The sequence below is a fragment of the Stegodyphus dumicola genome, chromosome 1, assembly GCF_044657685.1.
Source record: "Stegodyphus dumicola isolate Sdum_Otavi_A_Nest chromosome 1, ASM4465768v1".
Classification (NCBI taxonomy): domain Eukaryota; kingdom Metazoa; phylum Arthropoda; class Arachnida; order Araneae; family Eresidae; genus Stegodyphus; species Stegodyphus dumicola.
In genome coordinates this window covers 216,945,434-216,972,191 of record NC_140768.1, presented here as the reverse complement: position 1 = coordinate 216,972,191, position 26,758 = coordinate 216,945,434, and the positions used below count along the sequence as shown (strand labels likewise).

Genomic DNA, 26,758 nt, shown 5'->3' with positions numbered 1-26,758 from the left:
AGTGCGTAATGTAAGTGAGACCCTATGGTTCTGCTGAATTCAATCATTTCATTTGCTTTCATTGTAACATTCATAACAGCAAATCATTATCTATCTCATTTAGAAGGAATTGCAGTTAAACTTCAGGGATGAGTTGTTGATATTGTTCAAGCTTATAATATAGTCCAGGAAATAATAGAGTTTAACATTTCTAAGCAGAAAAATGTAGAAAAGAGTTTTGAGAGTCTATTTGATCATGGGGCAAATGTGTAAAAAAAATTAGATGTAGAGCTTAAAATGCAACGCATCATTCGAAAGCAAGTCTAGTGAAATATTGCTCATTGTGATTCTGTGTTTAGTTATTACAAAGCTATTTTAGCAATCCCTTTACTTGACTATCTCATTTTCCATTTCAAATTTCGATTTTCAAATTTAGAAAAGAATGCATCATCCTTGTTTACCATCAGTTTGTGCTGATTATCTAAATGAAATTTCTGTAAATGAGTTGAAGGGGACATATAAAGATGATTTACTCTCTCCATAACTTCTACACGAAGAGATGAAACATTGGTGACGGCATTTTATATCTATTCCCAAAGCAAAGCTCTGAGACACAACAGTTTTGGCTTTAAAAGCTTTGAATAAAATCTTTTTCCCAAATATTGATGTGCTTTTGCATATAGCAGCTACACTTCTGATGACATCTTGCAAATGTGAATGTTCCGTAAGTGCTTTGAAAAGGTTAGAAAATTATAATAGAGCTACTAAGACAGAAAAGCGCAGAAGTTCTTTGGCATTAATGCATATTCATTATACCAAAGAAATATTAGTTAACAAAGTTATTGACATATTTGCCAGTTCACAGCCACGAAAAATGGAATTCGGGAATATTTTAATTGCCGAATAAAAATGAAAGGCCAGAAAAATGTTCGTCTTCTTTTTATTTGCAATTTAATTTTATGTCCAAAATAAATGATGCATTTGCAACTTTTACAAATTTAATTCAATTTCTTAATTATATAGAACTGAAATACGAATTTTACATATTTATATATCTTTATGGTTATATTATGAAACCAAAAGTAAGATAAATTTTAAAATTCTTTTAATATTTCTTTGTATGTGTGCGAATGTGTACGGCAGAAATTAAAGTAAAATACTAGAAGTACTTTTACTAGCATTATTCTATTTTTGTTATTAATTATGCTTTTTCAAATTGCTTGAATTGTTGTTTAGCAAATTTAGCGTAATTAAATTAATCACAGAAATCAAGATTTTATTGTGTCAATATTCAAAATTTTAGCTACACAGCATGTTTGGATTTATTAACTTATTTGGTTATTATTAGTTTATTGTATCAATTTGGGATTATTTGATTTTTACACGAAATGCTTCTAGCGTCGTTTTGGTGTCCACTTCGTTTTTAAACTTGTACACTCAGACAATGGATATAGGTGAATTTTCATGCAATAAACTCAGTTTTTCATGACAAGAATTAAGTTAAACCCTTAGAATTTATTATCAATAGTTGCATAAAAATTAGCTCTTTAATTTGAGATAACTTTTATTTTCCTAGCTTCAATTAAAATTAAGTTATGAGCTTTTAATTAATGGATTTTTGCAACTGTCTTTGTGATTTCTATTCTGGGGGAGGAAATCTCCCTTTTCCGGTAAAATGCGCATTTTTAGGGTTCTTCAGTGCACTTTCACTGGAGCTTGGTCCAGGATTGTTAAGATTCCCACGTTCTCCCCTCTTCTAGGTGTGGCTGGTTGGCGAGATGGAAAATCCGTTGTAGTTTCAAACTGGTTGGTTTTGGCGGGGGTGTTTGCATGACGGAAAGCTGGGTGTTGCAACTGGTTTTCACCTTGGCGAGACGTGAGTGATGCCAAGTTGGTATTCCCGCGCGTAACTTTTTAACGGGTGGTTTCGAGGTAGAAGGTCACTTTTTGGTCGCACGTCGAGGTAATAGATGAGATTTGGTTGTGTGCTCTGCACGCCGATTTAACAAAAAAAAAATAATAATGTCAGAGTTTCTCCCACCCGATCCACCAGGCTTTCTTTCTTCTGTAGTTATTGATCAATAGCCAAATTTTTCAATCTGCTGCTAATATCTTTCCGCTATAAATTATCAATGGAAACTTATTCAAAATAGTTCAATACGCCTTAAGTCATCAATAGCAACTACAAATTCTTCAAGCTGATTGTCAATGGTAGATGTATCTTCAAAAATTGAGAAATTCCATGCTGAAATCATCAAATGACCTTAATGTTTCATTAGTTCGAAAATCTACATTCAAAGAACTTTCCTACAAGCCTTCCGGTTTCTTCGTCCTGTTTAAATTGAGAAATCCCCTGCAGAAATCTCCATAGTCTCTGTTTCATACTTCCTTGTGGAAAAAAAAAAAAAAAAAAGGTACTTTCACCGAACTTTCAACTAGCTTCGTCATGTGTAATCAGAAAATTTTGGATTACCTACTAGCCTGGCAGAGCTCCTGAAAGAAGCAGCTAAGTCTATGTTTTTTTTCATTATTATTATTATTATTATTATCCAATAGTTAATGGGTTTTAATAGTAAACTAATTTCACTTTGTACTTAAGTAAATTTTTCTTGTTATGCTGTTCCTAAAATTCTGATAGCTGAGATAAACTTTTTAGCTGATAAAGTAACTTATTCAGAATGGTTAGGGAAATATATAATTAGTTTTAAATAATTTAATTAAAGCATTGTGTTTTTTTATTATTAAGGTTATTAATACCAGGTGCAATTACCGTAATTTCCGGAAGAAAGGCCGCATCAGCGTAAACGCCACACTCGAGAAAAATGGCAGGAAAAAAATTAAAATTACACAGAAACGCCGCAATAGATTAAATTGCGCGTGACATCGTCATGGGCCGTATAGATGCAAAAACTCAACCTAAGTCCTGATATATGACATACCAGTTAAGAAAAATGCATGAAATGAAACTATAACTCAAAAATAAATTAAAGGTAAGAAATGTGGAAAATATATTTACCTTCACGTATATACTTATATTTACCCACTAAAGAAGTCCATATTTGTAATACTCGGACTATATTATAAAAAATGTTGCAACAATGAACTATTAAATTTGGATTACAAAAGGAAATTTTAAATTTTACTTACAGAAGGAATTACAGCAAACTATACATCATATGAAGCCATCAAAATCTGATTCTTCACTTTCTGAATGAAAAAGAGTTAGTAAATCCTTATCTAAGTCCAAGTCTTCCAGATTGTCACATTCATCCTCTTGGTTTACAGTCTCTTTATCTAAAGATATAATTTCAGCTTCTTTGAAACCTGTTATTATTGACGATGTTTTTACCGATTTCCACGCACTTCCTACCCACTTTGCAACTTCTTCATAAGCTGCTCTACGCATTTTGCCGCTTTCAGTATACGTATGCAATCCTTCACTCATCCAACACTCCCACCGCTTTCGGACTTCAGCTTTGAAAGATTTATCACCTGACAAATCTAATGGTTGTAAGATTTTTGTCAAACCACCAGGAATTATTGCTACGGTCATAGACAATTTTTGACATCTGGTTTTCACTGACTCAAGTAAATGAGCATGCATGGAATCCATTATAAATAACCCTTTTAGTTGGGAAAAAGATCCCTTACGATACTGCCAAACTTTTTGTAGCCACTCATGCATGATTGTTTTGCACGTCCAGCCATTCTCGTTAGCACAAATAATTACGTCATTAGAAAATCTCCCTTCGGAATAGTTTTCTGTTTAAAAATGATCATCGGCTTTAGCTTGTCACCGTTTGTGGCACAAGCTAACACACATGTAAATGACGTTCTTTCATGCCCCATCGTAAGATACAGTTTTTGCACCAGTTTCATCAACAGTTCTGTTTGCAGGAGAGTCGAAAGCTAACGGTGTTTCATCCATATTTATTATCTGCGACCGAAGAAGTTTTTTTTTGTCAATAATAGCTGTCACATATTTTAGAAAAGATGACTTTTTATCCTGCCAGTCCACTTGTAATTGTTGCCCGACTGTTGTTCTAGTATGCACAGAAATAATTTTTCTTTTCATAAATTTGCTACACCTCCTTTGAAATCATTTTTTTGCTATAAATTTTGCTTGTAAGCGAATTTTTACAGTCGAAATTGCCATTCCCTTTCCTCGTTGCTCCTTTATCCAGTTTGCAAGGTCGTCCTCTAGATTTGGCCACTTTACATTACCACTTCTTTTGGCTTGTTTCTGTTGTGGCATATTTTTAAGTTCTTTTTCAGTTCTCCAACGTCGAATACATCTGTCGTCCACTTCAAACTCTCGAGCTGCTGCTCGATTTCCAATTTGTTGAGCACGTGAAATTACATTAAGCTTAAAACCAGCAGTATAGCTTCTGTGCCGTTTAGGGACATTTTCAAAAATTTTCCCCTCCCTTCTCACTTAAAAACTATACAACAAGTACTTGTACCCAAACTGATGGGATCTGTATCTGGCAGAATGCCAAGAAAAATCCATTCATGCTGAAGGGAAAATACGTCAGAGTTCGTTATTGCGAGGCACAGCAATAACGAACACACAATAAATTTGATACACAGCACAATAAATTTTCTGGAATAGGTTTTAGGGCAGTCTGATAGGAAAATTCTTTGTGTTGCTGTGTCTCTTTAAAGGGCACACAACAGAATAAAGGTTAAAGCAGTTAAAGTAAAAAACAAAAAGAGAGTTACGCATTTAATATGTTTGTAAGGTAATAATTATAAATACGATAATTAAATGCAATATATCCATAATTGTTACATGATTTTATTATTATTAAAATTTATAATATATACATAATTTTATTATTATTAAAATTTATAATATAATTATTATTTATATTACAATAACTGCTATTAACATAATATGTATTCTTCACGTAATAATTATCTGTAACTTAAAGATGCTGTAATGGGTAGAACAGGATAGCCATAGGAATCGCAACGGGCACCCTCCCGTAATTTGAGCTGGCTACGCCCATGCTATAGGAGTCACATTTTTTCATAATGCAAGAAACTACATACATACAGATTTTTCATTATTTGATAATAGAAGTAAAGCGTATGCAAGTTTAATCTTATATGATTTCAAAGTAAAATTATGAATTATCTTGATATAAGTAAGTGATATTGTTCAGTTAGAATTAAAATGAGTGGTAATTTGTTGATTCCAAAGCTATTGGTTAACTCATTGTAATGAGTTAAAGAACAATTTTAACAGCATTACTTTTGTTTATAAAAGATTGAGTTTAATATATTTCAGAGAATCTGAGTATTCAATATAATTTAAATAACTTGTGGGCAGCCTTAACTTAAAAGTTATTTGCATATATTAGCACTGCAGGTGCAGAGTCATAAATTTAAAAAAAAAAAAAAAAAAGAGAGAGAGAGAGAAATCTATACTTTTCTTTAAAAAATGCTAAGCCAAATTTTTATCCCCCCCCCCAGAAAAAAATTAAAGAGCAAGTTAGATTTTGCTATTTTTGATGATGCTTGTATTATATCTTGATATATGATCACATGTGTGTACTTCGAGAGCAGTGTATTAAAAAAAAGGTTTTTTTTTTTTTTTTTTTTTTTAAATGTGTAATTTATTTTAAAAACTCAAATATCTATGATCATAAAGTTAATTTAAATTTAAAATCTAAAATCTTTTCTTCATATTATCCACAGATCTTGAACATAGGACCTTTTTTTTTTTTTTTTTTTTTTTTGTCTCATTAATAAAACTGGAAAAAATTAACTGAATTTTTATGTTAGTAATTTCAAAGGAATATTAACTACTTCTGACATCTTCTTCAGGTGATCAGTTTATGTTGCACACTTTAGTGAAAAGGCAAAAAAAGGCAATCTAGAATATAATGTAATTTGAAACAGAATCTGAAGCAGTCATCATCTCATTAAAATATTTCTTTGAAAAAAAAATAGTATTTTCTGAAAGCACTGACATGCCTCACCTAGTATTTTGTAGAAGTCCTTGCACTAAAAAGATAGTTGCCAATTTGAATGGAATACTAAGTATAGGATGTAAAGGATTATAAAATATGTCAAAAAATTATTTGCAGCTTGAAAAGTAAATTGCAACCTCAGATTACTAACAGTTCCTGTCTTAAAATTTATAATATTAAGATGTAATTCAAGCTGTAGTATTTGTTTCTTATTAGTAATAGATACTTTATAATAATGGTATGGAAAGGAGACATCCACTGTAATATAAAGTCTGCCAGAATGTTCTGTATAACAGTTATGTTATTTCATATTTCGGCATGTATATTGTTGTTCATTTGAAACATATATGGCTGTCTTGCTCTATCACTACATTTCTAAACATCTGCTGTTCTAAATTAATTGAAACAAGTGTCTCATGTCATTATTAAGTGAGATGCGACTGTGTAAGCATGGCTACTGATAAAGTTCATTTTCAATATTCTACTTTATACAAATTCCAATAGGAAGAAATGCAACAAAAGCATGTTGAAATTTAGTGGTGAAGATTTGGTGTTGAATAGAACATGCAGGATATGGTTTGAAAAATTTTAAGCAGGTGATTTTGATTTTAATTGATCAAACCATATTAGATTGATGGTGGTATTATCAAGATCATAATGGAATAAGATCCTTTTTTGACAATGTCAAAGATTGCAGAAACACTTAACTCTGCTCAACAAACCATTTCAAACCATGTTCAGAAACTGGGATTGGTCTATAAGTATTTCAGATGGTGTCTCATGAGTTAATTGAGAAAAATTTGCATGATTGACTAATCATATTCACATCTTTGCTTGCACAGAACAAAAACAACCCCTTTTCTGATCAAATGGTAACTGGTAACCAATCCACTGGCTGCTTTAGCAACTCATCAGAAAATCACAGAGATAAGCTGGGAAATTCTGCAGCATCCACCATACTCCCAAGACCTATAGCTTGTTTCAAGCAAACCATTTCAAACCATGTTCAGAAACTGAGATTGGTCTATAAGTATTTCAGATGATGTCTCATGAGTTAATTTAGAAAAATTTGCATGATTGAATAATCATATTCACATCTCTGCTTGCACAGAACAAAAACAACCCCTTTTCTGATCAAATGGTAACTGGTGATAAAAAATGGATTACCTACGAAAACATCATTAGGAAAAAAGCATATTTTGAGCCTAAACAACCTGTGCCCTCTACCTCTAAACCCAGTTTGAGCCTGAACAGAGAATGCCATGTGTATGGTGGGATGTCCAAGGACCAATACATTACAAGTTTTTGAAACCTAAAGAAAAGTTCAATTCAGAGGGATACTGGCAGCAAATGGCTGGTTTGAACAAAACAGTCAAAGAAAAGAGGCTGGCAATGTTCAATGGCACATCATACTGCATCATGATAATGCCAGACCACTGGCTGCTTTAGCAACTCATCAGAAAATCACAGAGATAAGCTTGGAAATTCTGCAGCATCCACCATACTCCCCAGACCTATAGCTTGTGTCTCTTGCAAAATTTATTGAAAGGAAAAAAATTCAAAACTGAAACAGATATCAGCCAAGCACTACTTGAGTTTTTCACCTTTAAGGATAAGACATTTTTCAAAAATGCTATCTACAAATTACTATTATGCTGACAAGAAGTCTTAAGTAATGATAGAAATTATATTGTGTAATAAATATTATTAAAGGTACGAATACTGTATACTATACAACAAGAAGCAAAGAAAAGCAGAAGGATTTCTTCATCCTCTACCGAAAGAAAACGTTTCTTTGAGTACGTATCATATCGACTTTATTGGACCTCTTCCATCAACGAACAAGAGATACCAACACATTCTAACTGTTGTCGACACTTTTACGAAATTTACTTGGTTCTATCCAGTGAAATCACCAACTACGCAAGAAGTTATTTCAAAATTGAAGCAATATTCATTCAATGAATTCAGACTGTATTTGGAAATCCAGCCAGAATCATTTCAGATCGAGGTAGTGCCTTTACATTGAAAGAATTTTCAGCGTATTGTACTGAAGAAGGAATAGAACATGTCAAAATTACTACCAGTATTCCAAGAGGTAACGGACAGATCGAGCGAATCCATAGAATTTTGATTCCTGTTTTATCAAAATTATCACATGAAGATTCAACAAAATGGTTTAAGTATGTTCCAGATGTACAGAGGATAATCAACAGCACAACTACGAGAAGTACGAGATATTCACCGTTTGAGCTTCTCATAGGCACGAAAATGAAGAACAAAGAAGATATGAGAATTAGTGAGATATTGAATGAAGAATATCTAAAGCAATTGATACAAGAACGTGATGAAATGAGAGAAGATGCTAAAAACAACATTTTGAAGATACAAGAAGAGAATCGTAAGCAATTCAACAAGAAACGAAAGAAACCGAAACTATACAAGATTGGTGACTTGGTAGCCATTCAGAGAACTCAATATGGGACTGGCTTGAAACTATGACCAAAATTTCATGGACCGTATAAAATCATACCTGTAAGACCAAATGACAGATATGAAGTCGAGAAAGTAAGATGCCATGAAGGACCGAATTTGACATCTACTGTGGCTGACCATATGAAGCCATGGTCAAATTGATTTAATGTTTGTATCAGCTCAAAACCTAAGGACCTGATACTCTTTTTTTTTTTTTTTTTTTTTTTTTTTTTTTTTTTTTCAGGTACATGATAATGATGTCCATTCAAAAGACATCAAGGACGATGCCTCTTCAGGCTGGCCGAAGCTGTGGGAATCATGAATGTCTGATGCTGAATTAGAATACCAGGATTATGACGTCATCAGCACTGCTCAGCGCAGTAAGAATCATCCGAGATAGCGGGAGATCGCTTTCAGACGTAGATGTGAGCAGACGGCTCACTCGTCTTCAAGGGTTGCATTAGACAGACGGTCTAATGCTGATTTTCGGCTTTAGCTGTGATGACTTTAGATGATCATACTATTTAAAACTAGCTGAACTAATATATCCTATCAATGCCGGAGGAACTCTGTGTAAAGGACTGTCTGTGCATCATTATGTTAATCCTGCATACCGTTAACTTCATCTTTACTTAATTTATCTCAATTATTTTTATTTCTTTCTATTAAAATAAAGAATACTTAAATTACTTCGTGCTCTCATGCTCTGAGTTAAAGGAGAATTCCACATTTAATTATATATTAATATGAATATAATAAGCTATTTAATTTTTTTAGAATTGTCTTTATGACTCGGTCGACAAAATAATCGTTCCTGTCAAAAATGAGAATATATCCATATATTCTCATTTTTGACAGCTTCACTTTCAGAACTTGAATTTTGATCTTCACTATTCCACCTATATATATTAATTTTTTCTCTGAACGCATTGAGGAAGGTTAAAATTACGCAGATATTTAAAAAATTTTCAGATTGGTGCTAAAAAAGCTTTGGGAAAAATTAACTGAGAAAATAGGGTACATACTGTTAAATTATAAACCTACGTGAATTTACTTATAATTCTTAAAGTTTATTGCAATTTTAGTGAAAGAAGGTATTATGTTGTTTGGTAAATCTTATGCATATTTTGATATTTGAATTTTTCTCCCCCAGGATCCAAATGAGTGTCAACTCTCTGCTTTTATTGTAGATAAGAAATCTGAAGGTGTGCATGTATCTTCTCATGATAAAGTATGCCTTCGTGGAACCCAAAGTATGTGTGCCTTTCGTATAAATCAATCAACTTGTTATTTATCATAGCATCCTTCTAACGGTCAGTTTCTAGATTTCAAATTTTAATGTTATAATAAATTTTGCATTACAGTGTTAGAGCATCTCCAAATTTACAGTAATATGATACTCTATAGACCATTATAATGGCAAAGGCAAACAGTTATTTCTTGTAGTTTCTGATATATTACATAATTCTGTTTTATGTTTTTTCTTGAGATGTAAGAAAGTGTGAACACAATAATATGCATAACTGTATTAATTCATATAAATTTACAGTTTTGATGCAATTTTAAAAACAGAAGTAAATTTTTTGTTTTCATATGTTAATTTTTTAATTGTCACTTTTATGTAATATAGCAGGGGTGGCCAAAGTACGGCTTGCGAGCCTGATGCGGCTCTCGCAGGCTATTTGTGTGGCTTGTGCATATAAAATATATGTATGAAATATGGTAAACTAAAACTATTCAGTGTCAAAAAAGAAGTAATTAATTAGTTTAGACTCTTTTTACAAATTTATCAGGAATTTCTTTCTATTTAAAACCTCCTCCACTACTTCTATAATGATGTAAATATGAACTTGTGGCTTTTAGAAAATCTAGATGCGGCTCTCGAACATTCCTGAATTCAAACGTGCGGCTCTGAAGTTTGGCCAACCCTGTAATATTGTGTGCAAGCATTTTTTATGATAGCATGTATGTAATTTATAGAAGCAGATGATTAGTAACTTGTAAAAACTTTTGCTAAAAATACCTACAATATTATAATTAAAGCATTTAAGTCAAAATCACATACTAACAAACAAGTAAAAATGTATTTAGGCTAAGCAAAAAAAAGTAAACAAATGTCATCTGTGAATAAGGCATTCATTTTTTTTGCAATAACTAATATTATATTAAAATTGGAAGCAATGGTTATGTATTTTTCAGTACTTATAATTGTAGTATCATTCTTCAGGATATTAATAAAAGTTAATAAAGAACTTCTGCTTTCCAGCTGGAATAGTAACATTTGATGAAGTTCTTGTTCCTGGCTCAAATTTAATTGGAAGTTTAGGAATGGGTTTTAAAGTGAGTAGTTTTTATAAGCTTTTTAGTTAGTTCAATCATGGTGTTTTTAAGCAATGGTCAAAAGCTTGTCATTGATTTTTAAACTACTACTTAATAAGCCATCAAATTCAAATTTTATACACACTCTGTATCTTGCTTGACAGGATGGCACAGGTATCATATCCAAGAGAAATCTATTTTAATACTTTTTATTGCCACAGAGGTTTGTAATGTTCCAACCTAATTCTGTAGACAGAAACGTAAACTTGAGAAGGGTTAATTACCCTTTATTGCTCAAAATAAAGTTCACAGTTGGCCCTTTCTCAGGACATACATAAAAGCCTCCACTTGGGCTTGAACTCAAGAATACTAAGAAATAAAACTTAACTAAAAAGGTATAGCTGAAGCTACCAAAATTCTATAGGAGTTGGCCCCTTAAACGCTAACAAAATGGCAAAGCTATCAAGGGCCTGAAAAGCGAGCGAACATAGAAATAGCTTAGAGAGAGTGTATTTAAAGTGCAAACGCGTGCTGGTTAGAATCTCTGGCTCTCTAACGAAGTTAGTGGAACTTCGACTTTAAATATTTTTCTTCCTTCATTTGCATTTAACCATGATTCTAAAAACACACTCTGGCCGGAAATTTGTAAGCTGAAATTAGAAGGGATAGGAAAGTAACTTTAACCCCTTCGCGCCGACTGTCACGTATACATGCCAGCAACGAACGCACTTACCTACCGGCCGACACGCAGGCGTGCCAGAGGATTGTTCCATTCTCTACCGACTGTCACGTATTTGTGCCAGTACTTTGGAACGTTTTTCAAACTATAATTTCTGCCACAAGATGGCACTGTATGTCCATATGGTTTCAGATACATGTAAATTAGACCTTTCACTCGAAATGAGAAAAGCATGACTCACATACACGTGTTTTTGATTATATAAACAAACGGGAAAATAAATGTTTCTGAATGGCGTGATTTATGACGTCTCTTTAAATTGCACTTTATTCGCACGTGGTAGTTGTTTACTGTAAGTAGAGAAGTTTTATTTGCTCTAAAGCGTTGGGTATTTCGGTTTGCAGTTCAGTTTTTAGAAAATAAATAGATCTTGTTAGACGTGAAATCTTTGTTTTTACCGTTGCAATGTCGAAGCGTCGAAAATGTTTAACAGAGCATGAAATAGCAGAAATGATGCAAAATATTTCAGATATTGATTCTGATATTCTGATATTGATTCTGAAAGATTAAAAGATTAACTGAAAGACATTTTCCAAAACTTTGTTCAGAAGAGACTGATAAGAAAATGAGACGACGATGCTTCGTTTGTTCACATTCCCGGAAACATCCTCCAAAACGGCAAATGAGTTATTACGAGTGCAAGGAATGTAAGGTAGGACTGTGTGTAGATCCCTGTTTTCAAATTTTTCATACGAAAAGAGAATTTTAAGTAATATATTTAGTTTTCAGATGTATAATGTTAAAATTCATAAAATGGTGAGTAATTAAAATAAAATGTGTAAAATATGCATTTAAACAAGAAATAAGGTAATTAAAGTATATATATATATAAATATTTATAAAGCATAAGCCATTTAAATACTCTATAGAGCATTATTAAACAATGCGTTGATACTTCGGAAATTTCATGAATTTAGGCTTAGTAGCAAAAAAGCCCCCGGCCCTAGAGAGACGCTCGCGTAAGACACTGCTGGCCTCAGCGATAAGCACACGTTTTCGCTACCCGGCTCGAAGGGGTTAACTAAAAATAACTTTTAACTATCAAAATCAGAATAGCAACCTTGTATTTAGGTTACATATATTAAAACACTCAATCAATTTCGAGGGCAGCTAAAGGTCCCTCTTCATCAGGAGAAGGAAATTACTAGAAAAAAGAAAAAATAAAGCATTGGCAAAGGAGTCTCAGAACCACGTTATTTCGTCATCAGCAATGCACATGGTTGTAACCGGATTTTGAATCAGAGTTATACTGGCCGCCTACTTTTACTAAGCCAGGCTGTCTGATCAAACATAAAACACATAGACTAAAATGCAAAAAAATCAGCGAAGTCAAAAAATAGAAAGTTAGGGGCAACTCCACCTTCACGCACCAGTCTGAACCTCGAATCGATTTGAGGTTCGATCGATTCTTGAACATTCTTGATTTTAAAATTTCAGCTTATAAAACTGTGTCATTTACAAAGTTTTGAAATTTTCATAGATTGTAAAAAAAAAACTTTTTATCCTTTTTTTAAAATAAGAATGATAAAGAGATGTTGACTGAGCAATTTTCTACACTTTTTTTTTAAATATGCTACAATATGAAGCAGAACACCAGGTATTAGTCCTTCAAGGTTATGATGTCTGTATCACACTACAGTGGGTGCCACTTAATGTGGTTGCTGTTAATATTATCAGACAGTATAATATTATGTTCTTTTATAAGACTAATTCCAAAATTTCTAATTTTAATATCCAAAAATGTATCTGTAAGAAAAATTTGAAATTTTCCAGGAATATAAAACAAACTTTTTATCTCTTTTAAAGCAAGAATGATAAAATAATATTAGTTAGATGATTTCCTAAAATATTTTAAAAGTAACCATGTTTTACTAAACTTTTATTGCACTCACTAATAGTATTTGTCACTGTAGAACTTTGCCATCCATTTTTAAACTGTTCTTTGATAAGCTATCCATTTCAAATTGTGCACACACTTTCTTTTTGTGGATGACAACAGAATGTGATGCAGTGATTTTTTTTCAAAATTTGATTTAGAGTTTTAAAATTAATGTTGAAATAATTTTCTTTGGGTGTCTTCATTTTAAAGTCTAAAGCTTAATGAATTAAAAAGAAGGAAAATAATTTATTATATAGTTTAATGGAAATAAGAGATTAAATAATTCTCTACACAAAATTTAATGCGCTGTTCTCTTTAAACTATATGATAAATCATTTTTCTTTTTTTAGTTCATTAATGATTTTATGAATTTTAAAGAAAGCTTATTTTTTATCAAGTATTTATGAATATATTAATAAAATAACTAGCTTTATTTTGTTACATATTACATAAAAATTTTCCATAATTGCAGATTTATTTGAAAATGTTGGAATCTCTTAGATTATCTCTCAATACATTTACCTTTGGAACATTGAAATCAGTACTAGGTAAACATTGTGAACATTTGTTTTTGTAAATCCTGCTTTAAAAAATTAGTTTTTACTTTTTGTATGCGTATAAATAATTTTAATAATGCATGTTGAACATCTGTTATCTTGTTCATTTGTTATGATTTGAATAATATTGCATGAAATATATGTCTGGATTGCAAAATGAGAAGCAGATTTTTTCATTATGATTTATAAGTATAATTATTAAGGGTAATAGCATAGTATGTGATTTACTACTTTTAACAATTATTTATTTATGTTTTTGATGGCAGCACCACTGAAATTGGTTATTGTTTTAGTCATTTCTTGATATTATTTTATTTCATATTCAGATTTAAAAGTAGTGTGCTAGTGGCATTATGTTTAAAATAAATAATTGCATACTAAAAGTGGTAGATTGCATAAGAATCAAAACCTGCATTATACTGAAAGTAAAATATACCCCTGTTAAAAGAATTTTTTTTTTTTTTTTTAAGGTGAAGAAAATTAAATATCGTATTTAACTGCAACATTCAAAAATCATTTTTATGCATTTCATTCAGCAAATTACATTAAGTAAAAAGCAGCAAGTAAAGTAGAAATGTGCAAAATATTAAGTGCATTCTACATAAATATTAAATACATATTATCATAAATGTATATTTTTATGCAAATCAAAATCACCTCTTGTGCATTTAAATAGACAATTATTTACTTAATGTACATGTAATGTAAATGCATGCTTATTTTGTAATATATTTTTTTAAAAAGTATCTAAGAAAGTTTCAACTATCAGTCAACTGTATATTTTACAGAGTTGCACTTTGATAATGGAATTGCATGGTTGTAATGGAATCTATTTTCTTTTGCACTTGAATCCACTCCATTGATATATTCGCAGCTTTGGATGTATCAATTTTTTAGTCCTATTTTGTTATTTGTCTTGATTTTAATTTCTCAGCTATGCATTTTCAAATTATCCTTTGGAATTTTTTTTAATTCTAAAAATGCATTTCTGAAACTCTAAATTTTATTTAGTCAAACATCTTTAATTTTCTTTTGCACTATAAGATTTTCTGTTGTGTTTTTAACTTACTTGTACCTTAGGTGGGGCAAGGATCAGCAATTAGAAGAGGTTCCAAATAAGCTAAGAAAATTTAGAAATAAATTTTAACTCGTTGAGCGCCACGTCAGCCATCTGTAGCTGACACTAGACTTTCCGTTTAGGCCGTGTTGACCGCCGCTGGCTGACAACGTGTAACATGATATATATAACTATAAATTTACACTGTTTTACGGAATTACAGAAAATTTATTTAAAATTCATGTAAGCACGATTGTAAATTATTTAATTGTATTTAATTAGACAAAATATTTATTGAGAAAATGGCAACAGCTCATTTCTGGATGTCGTTCTATTTATAATTTTAAAAAATATACATTGAGATAATGTACGCTTGAAATGTTTAATGGTACAATGCAATAAGTACGTTTGTTATGTTATGTACATTTACAAATACGTTACGTGTAGGTTATTAAGATTTATCTTTAAATAAATGTTTGTCTCTTACAACCATTTTACGAGTGATTAATTTAACTACAAAAGGAAGTTAACATAAATCAGAAGCGGGATTATTCTGAAACCTAAGCCTAAAGCTACAAGAATTTGCTATACGTAAATAAATTGAAAAGAATTTGAATTTCAAGGTATGTGCATTGATTGATGTAACATATTTATTGTAGAATTTAATTTGTTATTTTTTTATCATTTTGGAAAGAGAGTTTATTTTATTTTTCATTTCTTTAAATTTTGAAATATATGTAGAACGTCAAACAAACTTATAAAATAGCAATAACTGTGTTCTACTAAGTTGTCTAATTGGAAGTTAATATTAATAGCATATATATATATATTTGCACTTTGAAAAGTACGAAAATGTCTATTTTCGGTAAGGCAAAAAAATGCAATTTAAGAATATTACCTGAAGAAATGGGAGAAGATGTAAATGAGAGTCATAAAATGAGCGATTTGAAAAAGATAATTTTGGCTAGCAAAGAGTACGATGAAGAATGCGCCAAAGGATGGTTAAACATTGTAATAAATGAAAGAAAAGAAAAAGAGGAAATTGAAGAATGAAAACGTCAAGATGAAGAACGTAGGCAAAAAGAAGAATATGAGGAGCGAAAACGAAAGTATGAAATGGAATTTGAACTGCAAAAACTATGTATTGAAGCAGAAAGTAGATCTATAAATTCTGGCCCCAATGAAAATGCTAGTGGTACGCACATGAATCCAAAGTTAGAGCTTCATTGTTTGATGCAAAAATTTAAACCTGACGAGAATGATGTCAGTTTATATTTAATCATGTTTGAACATTTGGCTAAACAAGTTGAAATACCAGAAAATACATGGGTTACTCATTTTTTTGGCTTATTGCCGTACGATGTCGCTCAGTTAATCTCCAGAGAAACCGATGAAATTGCAAACGATTATAAAGAAGTTAAAAGGATCTTATTAAAACGGTACAAGATGACACCTGAAAAATTTTGCCAAAAATTTTTTACGCACAATAAGAGTGTAGGAAACACATGGAAGAATTTTATGTATGAGTTAAGAAATTTTTTTGATGAATGGATAAGCGGAATTAAAGTAGATACTTTTGAAAAACTTAGCGATCTTATTGTAGTGAATCAGATAAAACGTAAAATGTCTCCAGAAGTAAAAGATCATTTTATTGACATATGGTTTGAATTGATTTCACCAATTGATTTAGTTGAAAAACTAGATGATTGTTATACCTTAAAGTCAACTTTCAACAATAAACAACCGCGTAAAGAAGGGTCTTACGACAAACGAAACTCCTTTAAAGATGGTCCAGTTGCTACAATCAACGAAAAGAAAAAACTCTACGGTGTCACCAGGGTTCATAGCGGTCCTTATAAGTGCTTATAAGTCCTTATATTTGAAAATAAAATATAAAGGCCCTTATAGGTGCTTACTTTTTATTTAGAGTTTTTTTTTTTTTTTTTTTTTTTTTTTTTTAAATGAACGCGCAATTTTTCCCTTACCAAAGCCGAAACTAAATAAACAACTTTTCTTCTTAATATGGAATGTCAGATGGTGAATCATACTCCCGGAAACAGCTTTTCCCCCTCTCTCTGCATTAACATAACCTTTGAAGTGCGCAGAGAGTACAGACAGGTGCTGTTGGTCAAAGAATTGCCAAAGCAGTAGAAAATTTCATTACATTCCACATTCTTTTCCTCCCACCCAAATACTACACACGTTTGAATTTCTATCAAGATCTTAATAATTTGCATTCTCGTTCCGCTTGGTCAGTTCATATTCGTGTTTATTATGATCATTATGCTTATATTATGAATATATGTATGGATGTTTATAATAACATAGTTGCAGTAACTGCTGAAGAACTTCCAAAAATAGTTGTGTTTTAACACGGATTAGCTTTCTAAGGAATAATATTCGGAATGGCTTAAATAAAGGGAAAGTAATTGAATAGTCAAAATAATTTCATTTTTTTTTGCCAATACATTATACAGTACAAAGTTTGGGGGGTTCTCCCCTTCTCCGCAAAATCTCGAATATTGAAACTGTTACAGTTCACTGCAAAACAAGCAATGGACCCCTTTTTTTTTTTTTTTTTTTTTTTTTTGTCACTTTCCAATCTGGATTGAATAGGACTAAAAGTTTTGCAGTTTACCAACCCAAGCGAAGAATGATTCTATTCCGGAAATTTAACGCCGTCTGTTGAAAATTAGAATGAAAAACACCCAGTTATTTAGTTCTTTATTCTCCCAGTACCGGCAGCTGTTGAATCCGATTGCATAATATCATGTAGGGAAGAATTACGACGCACGTATTGCGCAATTACGTTTGCGATATTTTGCAGAGATAATTAATTTTGATGTTCAGTCCGAGATTTGTTTATGAACATTTAAAAGAGTTTTACTGTGCTTGCAAAGCAAAATATTTTTCTGTTCCATTGGTTTGTTTTTATATGATGCACATATCGAAATGTCAAAAGCATTTATTTAGCAGAAAAATCTAAAGTATGGCTACAGTCTCTTCCCCGCCTCCGCTCCTCTTTTTCAAGATACGCTGGACTGTCCAAATATTCGCCAATTTTCAAGTATGCGGGTAGTTAAGCTTTTACTGTTAAAGGGTGACAGCATGAAGCAAATTTCTGTCTTCTGATTTATTAAGTTCCAAGCGAATAGAATAAATATGCCTTATTATTTTTTATTTCCTCTATTTTGAACTGAAATTTCATCATTAAATCTTGTAATATAGTTTAGTTCTTCATAGTTTTTTTTTTTTCTCTCTCTCATTGTAAACTAGTTCTGTAAATTGAACTGTTATTTAAAATTTTAAAAAAAGTAATTATTTTCCATGGTTGAGGTAATGCTTATTCTCTCTTAATATATATTGCATTTCTCATATTTTAAATTATGAGTCTAATTTTTAAGGTTATGCAGTTGTGTATAATGTAATTAGACAGGTGCTTATTTTTTTTCTTAAAATGTGCTTGAAAAGTGCTTATAGGTGCTTATTTTTTTAACTAAAATGTGGCTATGAACCCTGTGTCACACATAATGAAAAAGATGAACCAAAATGCTTCAGCTGTAGTAATTTTGGACACATTTCAAGGGGTTGTCCGCTGCCCAAACCAGTAGTAACATGCCGAAAATGTAATAAAACAGGTCATAAAACTAAAAATTGTGTTACTAAGTCTGAAAATAATCATTCAAATGATAAAAATTATTCTGTTCAGCAAGTTGGCGAAAATTCAGAACAGAGCAATTCATATTTGAAGAAAGCAAAACTGAATAATTCTGAAGAAGTAAAGGCTTTAATTGATATGGGGAGTTTTTGTTGTCTCTTAAGGACTTCAGTTGCTCAGAAAGTTAAAGTGAAACCAGAACCTGGTATGAATGAATTGTACAGTTTTGGAAATCAAAGGGTGCCTGCAGTGACCTCTATAGGAATGATTAAAGCCGATATTGAAGTTGATAATGTAAAAGGCCAAGGCATAAATATATACCTTGTACCTGATAATGCAAAGCCAGTTGATCTAATCATCGGACGGACATGGCTTGATCTACCTCACATCGCTTATGTCAGAATAGGAAAAAGATTTCACTTCGGGTATAGGGAAGATGAACTATTTAGTAACCTCCAAATTGATGAAAAAATAAATCAAGTCTGCTTTAAAGCTCTTGAGGCAAATGAATTAGAGAAAAATACAAGCAGTCTTGTCAGTTCTCAAACAGATTCTGTAGATAATGGATTAATTATGATAGAAAATCCTTCCGAAGGTATCGGCTGTTTATTAGAAATTAAAAATGGCGAAACTTGTATACCAGTGATTAACGTTAGCGATAGAAGTATTAAGCTCCAAAAAGATCAATGCATTGGGAGAGCAGAAAAAGTTGAACTATATTTAAATACTGAAATTTCTGAATTAAGCTCGAACTTAGCAAAAACGGAAAATATTAACAACATAAAAGTTCCTATAAGTTTAAGCCAAGTTAAAATTGGCTCGGATCTCGACGTTGATCACCAGCAAGAGTTATTGTGTCTTCTGAATGAATACAGAGATTGCTTTGTACTAAATATTTCAGAACTAGGGTGCACAGATCTCCTAAAAATGGATATTAAGGAAATCGAAGGTTCAAAGCTGGTATGTATGAAGCCTTATAGAACAAATGCCTCTGAAAGAGCTGAGATCAAAGAAATAGTTCAAGAATGGAAAGAAAATGGATTGTAACGGAATTGCGATCCCCATATGCTACTCCTGTCATACTAGTGAAGAAAAAGACCAGTGAATACAGATTAGTTGTTGATTACAGACGTCTCAATAGTCAAACTATAAAGGATAAATTTCCCCTGCCTAAAATAAATGATTTATTAGAACAATTGCATGAGTGCAATCTGTTTACAATGCTAGATTTAGCACACAGATATTTACAGATTCCATTAACTGAAAGTGCAAAATTGAAAACTGCTTTTGTAACACCGGATGAAAGTGGACAATTTGAAAGAATGATTCTTGGCTTGACTAATGCTCCTGCGGAATTTCAACGATTGATGTATCATGCATTATCCTCATTATGTAATAAAGGAGTGTTGTGCTACCTTGACGATATACTTGTTCCAACAAGAACTTGGGAAGAAATGATTCAGAAATTAATTAAAGTATTCGAAGCACTACGTACAGCTAAGCTAACCCTGAAGTTACCGAAATGTGAATTTGCCAAACAAGAAATAGAATACTTAGGCTTTATTATCAATAAAAACGGAATAAAGCCAGGATCAAGAAAAGTTGAAGTAATATCAAAATTCCCAGAACCTAAAAACCTTCATGAAGTTCGACGATTTTTTGGTTTAACAAGTTTTTTTAGAAAGTTTATTCCAAATTATGCCATTAAAGCTGGACCATTGGCTCAACTAACTAAGAAAAATCAAACATTCAGATGGGAAGAAAGTCAGCGGAATTCTTTTACAGTGCTGAAAAATGAACTGACGAATCAACCAATTTTAGCTCTGTACAACCCTAAAGCTCAAACAAAAGTCCATACTGATGCATGCTCAGAGGCTATTGCTGGCATGTTACTTCAGCTCGGAAGTGACGATAAATGGCATCTTGTCTACTGCGTGAGAAAAAAGACAACGGAAGCTGAAACGAGTTATCACTCGAGTAAACTTGAGCTAATGGCAATTGTCTGGACTCTAGATAGACTTCGACAATTCTTACTCGGAATTGAATTTACGGTAGTTACCGACTGTCAAGCATTAGTTTACATGAATGCAAAGAAATCTAGCAATCCCCAAATTGCTCGTTGGAGTATCCTTATTCAAGATATAATTTTGAAATACGCCACAGACCAGGAATTAAAATGTCTCATATCGATGCAATCAGTAGAGCTCCTGTTATTAATTCATCAGACACCATGCATTCTTTGATAGAAGATAATTTAGAAGTTTGTCTGACCTTAAATTTAAACGAACAAATTCTTATGATACAGCATGCAGATGAAAAGTTAAGAGAATTAATAAAAATTTTGAAGAATGACCCAAGTGAAAGAACCAAAGCAGAAAATCAAAATGTGGAGAATTATACAGTCAAAAGTTATTAATCCGGACTCGTCGGGACTTCGGCGATTCCAGGTTATCGATTTTTCCGGATTATCGATCATCAGTTTAAATCTCGTAAGATGGCATGCAGAAATTCTAAAATTAAAAATATGAAACCGTAATTTATGAAAAAAAGAACAATTATGATCTAAAGGGTATCAAAATTTACAAAAAAAAAAGCTTAATATTTATTTGTTTACTTTATTAAACATTTCTTTCAATGTAAGTTGTTTAAGTTGCTTCGTTTTATGTGATAATACTTCCTCTTTAATTCTATAAACAGACATAATTTCTTGTTCAGTTACAAAGTTCCACTGTTCAAGTCCCGTAATTGCTGTGCCGAGAATACCGACTAACTTGTCAATCGAAATTTTTTCGTTTTCACTAACCTCTCTGTCACCTTCTTCATGTCTTTATCCATTTTTTGCAGCAATTCCACTTTTTGTTTGATGGACATCGAAACATACTTTCGTTTTGTAGATCCTTTGGGAGCTCCAGCATCAGAAATTCTATTTGACATAATCGAAAGTTCAAGTTTACTTTTATAAAATTGCTCTTACAGTCTGCAAAATATAATAATTCGTATCCACTTCAAAGATTAAGGAACAACGCAGTCATCAACATTAACTGAAATAGATAATTAGATAGTTTTAGCTTATACCATTCGTTATACATTAAATGCACACGTGAAAACGTATTCTGCGCTTGCGCACACGCATATGCGCCGTCGTAAAGGTCTTACGCGCACCGGTCTTAAACGCCTATGCGCATGTGTCAACGCAGCGCATGCGCAGAAAGTTTTTAGCTTTGAGGTCCGGATTATGGGTGTCCGAATTAACGACTTTTGACTGTATTTTGAAAAGGAATAGACTTTTCCGTATTGTGGAGGATGGAGAAAAGAAGACCTCATTGGACATTTTGCTGTTGATAGGACTGTCTCAAAAATCAAAGAGCTGTACTGGTTTCCTGCTATGAAGAGATATGTTCGTCGACATGTATCAATGTTTCGAATGCCTCATCAACAAAGTTCCCGGTGGAAAAAGACAGGGTCTTCTGCATCCTATACCCCCAGGCCGCAGACCTTTTGCAACAATATACATTGATCATCTTGGACCTTTCATCACAAGTTCTAAAAGAAACAAAGAATTGTTAGTCATCATTGATAATATGACGAGATTCGTTCAGTTGTATGCTGTGAAAAACACATCTTCGAAGAACGTACTGAAATCATTGATTAGTTTCATAGAAGAATTTGGATTACCAGATTGTATAATATCAGATCGAGGTTCTTGTTTTACTTCAAAGGAGTTTCAAAATTTTTGCAAGGAAAAGGGAATTCTTCACACATTAAATTCAACCTCCCACCCACAAGGGAATGGTATGGTTGAGACATCGAACAGAACAATTTTATCAACGATAATAACATCAATGAAAAGTAAACATCAAAAGGATTGGGACAAAAGAATTAAAGAAGTTGAGAGAAACTTGAATAACACAATCAATAAAACTATTGGGAAAACACCATTTGAAATACTTCATGGATATGTACCATGATTTCAAGATGGAGTTTTGAGATTACTCGCTGATGAAGAAGCAGAAGTTTGGAAGGAACCGGAAAAACTACAAAAAGAAGCTAGAGAAAAGATTGTTAGAGAACAAGGGAAAATGAAAACTTATTATGACAAGAAGAAATCAGGATCTCTATCGTTTGAGCAATGAGAAATAGTAGTAGTTAAAGGAAATTCAAAATCTACACCAGGAGGACCAACCAAAACTCAACCTAAGTATCGTGGTCCAATGGTTGTGACAGAAGTACTTCCTAGCGACACTTATAGAATATCACAACTAGAAGAAGCCTGCGATGGTCGCTTTTAGGCATCAACTGCTCATGTAAGTCAACTAAAATCTTGGAAAATTGCAGAAGCAAATGATGATGATGACAATGACGACGATGGCGATAATAACGAAGACGATGATGAACTTAAAAGGCCCAAGTGAACAGTGTGCAAACCATTGCGCTGTAGAGATTTTGTATAGGACTTATAGAAATTTTTTTTAATTATATTTCATTTTATTTTTTTCCTACCTATTATTAATTTTTGTTGTTGTTTATTTGTCGTTTTAATGTATGACAAGATTTGGTTCAATTGAGGACAATTGAAAAGTCAGGATGGTCGAATGTAAGCATGTTTGTAAATTATTTAATTGTTATTAGACAAAATATTTATTGAGAAAATGGCAACAGCTCATTTCTGGATGTCGTTCTATTTATAATTTTAAAAAATATACATTGAGATGATGTACGCTTGAAATGTTTAATGGTACGATGCAGTAAGTACGTTTGTTACGTTATGTACGTTTACGAGTACGTTATGTGTAGGTTATTAAGATTTATCTTTAAATAAATGTTTGTCTTTTACAACCATTTTATGAGTGATTAATTTAACTACAAAAGGAAGTTAACATTCACTTAATTTTGATTCATTACAGGACTAATGGGTCTAATGGGACTCATTGAAACACAGTAAACATTACAGCTATTACAAAATGTGACAACTCTCTTAGTCTTTTTTTTCTAGCCATTACTCCTGATCCTACAATATCTGCGCATGGCCTGAATGGGATTGCCTAAGAAATACGCATGGTGCTCAACGTGTGAAAAAAGGAATTATTATTGTCAGCATTCAGTTTTGGAACACATCAAGAAGTATCAAGAGAATTCTGTGTAATAAGCAATCTATCTAAATAAGAGAAGAATTATTAACATTGATTCATTTTGAGAAATGCTGAGTTAACTGAGGCTCAACAGTGCTGTATGTACTGTTTTCTAACATTAAAGTGAGCTTTTCCATATGAAAGTAACTTAACTTATTAGCAATAATGTATTGAACTGCATAAATAAATTAACCTACAAAACACAGTGTTGTTGACATTAGTAATTCTGTATTATTAGCCCAAAGTGCATTAGTCCAGGAGGGCTATTAGTTTCAAAATGGCGTTTTGCATCAATTCACTTTTCAAACTGTTGCCACCAAATATTATCGCCATATATTTATTATATTCAAAGAAACTAAATAATGAAGAATCTGCATGAATGCATAAATTTTTCTTGCACTGTAAAGAAACAACAGTACCTACTAGAACCAGTGCCGGATCTAGCAGGGGGCAAGCCAGGGGTCTTGCCCCGGGCGGCAAATTCAAATATACCGCTGAATTCTATTTGGTATGTTTTTCACTAAAACAGCTCTCTAATTTGAAGTCAATGTTAATAGTTTTAAGGACAAGTTTAAAAACCTCTTTTAAGAAGATTTATAATTAAATACTAAGAACCCTTTTAAAGGAACATGAGTTAAAATAAAGTATAGCCGATTACAACTATAAATATAAGATCAGAAAGAGGCCTAGCTTGTTGAAGAAGTCACTTGGTTTTTATAGCAACATCTGCTGAGAAATGGAGAAGCATTGTAACTATTTTCTAAGTGCTAACCCAACCTATTAACCTTTCTAATTAACCTTGGGCCATCCTAGACAAATGAAATAATTCAAATTAATATTCGTCGAGTATATACAAGACACCGTCATTATGTCTTCAAGAGGAAGCAAAGCATATAGATTTTTTTGCAGCCAGTCGGCACCGTAGGCTCACCTTTGGTTTGAATCGGAACAATGGAGCGCATGTTGAATTTTAAAGCTAGATTTATTATTTTTATAAGTTTTTTTTTATATAGTTTTCAGGTCTTCTTCCTTTTTTTTTTTTTTTTTTTTTTTTTAAGATATGCTTGCTTTTAATAGCTCTGACTATATTTAGCGAGACGCGACCATTTATTTAGGACTCTTTTGTGACGTCAATTCTTAGTTATTCTTATTAAGGCAATTCATAGTGAATTTCATTGAGATTTAAAGAAACTATCTACGTGCTGAGGGAGAGAAAAGCGGAATATAGAAAGCGAACGAAAGATAAGGCCAAACAGAGAAAAGATGAAAAATTAACTTCGTGGAAGAAGTAAACTATAAGATCCTGCCGCAATTCGCATTATGTTGAGATTCTAGAGGGTATTAATATTTCTTGCAATTTGCATGATCAAACATGACTGCATATATCATCCCCAAACAATCTACAAATCAGCATTTGAAAGAACAACCTTCATCAACATCACACTAATAACTGGAGGACATGAAACCATGATAAAAGATCTCTTCATTTATATGAGGGCAGGCAGCAGAAAGACGAAAGTCTAAAAATTTTTTATTTGTTGGACCTATGCAGTTAGCTGGTCATAGGAAAAAATGAGCGATCACCAACAAGCTTTCTTAAGCAGTCAATCAGTATTATTAGCCGGTAAACATCCAGAAAACGTAAATCTCAGTCCTATTGAACGGGATGGCAGACATTTGACATGTGATACAGAACATTAGTATATAATGAAAAGCTTAGAAGATCTTGGTTTACATATTCTAAAAACAAAAATGCAATTGTTTGTACACCCTGCAAGACTTCACCATGCTACAGGCTTCATTAATTGGAAAAAAGTTTTAGCAAGATTTACTGAGCACGAAGCATCTGGAATCCACAGAGGTGCATGATTACGTGGAAAATTTGAGTACAACAAATGAAATCAAGCCAAGGCATCGATGACGACACTGATCGACTCATTCACCCAGAGAAAGAAAAATGGAAAGATCCCATATAGTCATGGATGCGGCGTTCTATCTTTCAACAAACTGTCGTTCTTTTCTTGGATCTGATGAAATCCCAAGTAGCCTGTTCGCAAAGTGTCCTCGACCTAGCGAAAAAAATTTTCTAATTTAATCTCTCTGCTTGCCAAACATAATTCAACTCTTAAGTACCAATTAAAGCACCTAACAAAGAGAAAGATATTATACTTGTATTTATCAAAGATGATTCAAAATGAAGTTATTAACTTCAGGGAAAAACAGTCTGAAGTAGCATTTTAAATGATATTAAAAAAGCCAAATACTACGCAATAATGCTCGATTGCATTCCATATGTGCCTCATACAGAAAAAAATGAACCAGGTGATTCAATATGTAAAAACGTGTTGTGATGTTTGTGAGATAAAAACGTGTGTTGTTATAACAACGAGGGAAACGAGAAAGGCCGTTGCTCGAAGTCATATATGACAGCGGCCGGATCTTGCACGCCTTTTCGTCATAGAAGAGAATTTCGGGCTTAAGGTTTCTTGTAGACACCGGGGCTGATGTTTCTGTCGTTTCACCACATTTTCACGAACAAAAGCGCCTTACCAAGTTACAACTTTATGTAGCAAATGGAACTCCTATTCAAACTTTTAGTGAACGTCTGATATCTGTTGATTTAGGATTGCACTGCAACTTCCAAATAGCCATTCATTATTGCTACTGTCCTATTATTGGCGCTGACTTTTTAAAAAAATTTTCTTTGCTTGTCGATCTTAAGAATCGCTGTTTGATAGATTCCACAACCAACTTAACTTATCCGGGAATAATTCGCAATAGTCAAGATTTGAGCATTAAACTGATTTCGAGTAACTCCCCATGACATCAACTTCTCACAGAATTCCCTACAATCACGTGACCAGTTATGGGTATTTCCGAACCCAAGCACGAAGTACAACATTATATTGGAACTAACAGACCTCCTATTGCCACTAAACCAAGACGCTTACCTCCGGACAAGCTTAAAGCCGCCAAAGAGGAATTTCA

General features: G+C 32.5%; 1 protein-coding gene across 2 annotated transcripts in view; it reads left to right on the top strand.

Moving 5' to 3' along the window:
• Positions 1–26,758, top strand: part of LOC118195501 (complex I assembly factor ACAD9, mitochondrial-like) — a 150,875-nt gene that overhangs the window by 69,544 nt on the left and 54,573 nt on the right. For both annotated transcript variants that reach the window (XM_035366827.2, XM_035366826.2), the window contains exons 9-11: positions 9,586–9,685; positions 10,699–10,772; positions 13,842–13,917. In XM_035366827.2, coding sequence (XP_035222718.1) covers positions 9,586–9,685; positions 10,699–10,772; positions 13,842–13,917 — 250 coding nt within the window. The remainder of the gene's footprint in view (positions 1–9,585; positions 9,686–10,698; positions 10,773–13,841; positions 13,918–26,758) is intronic.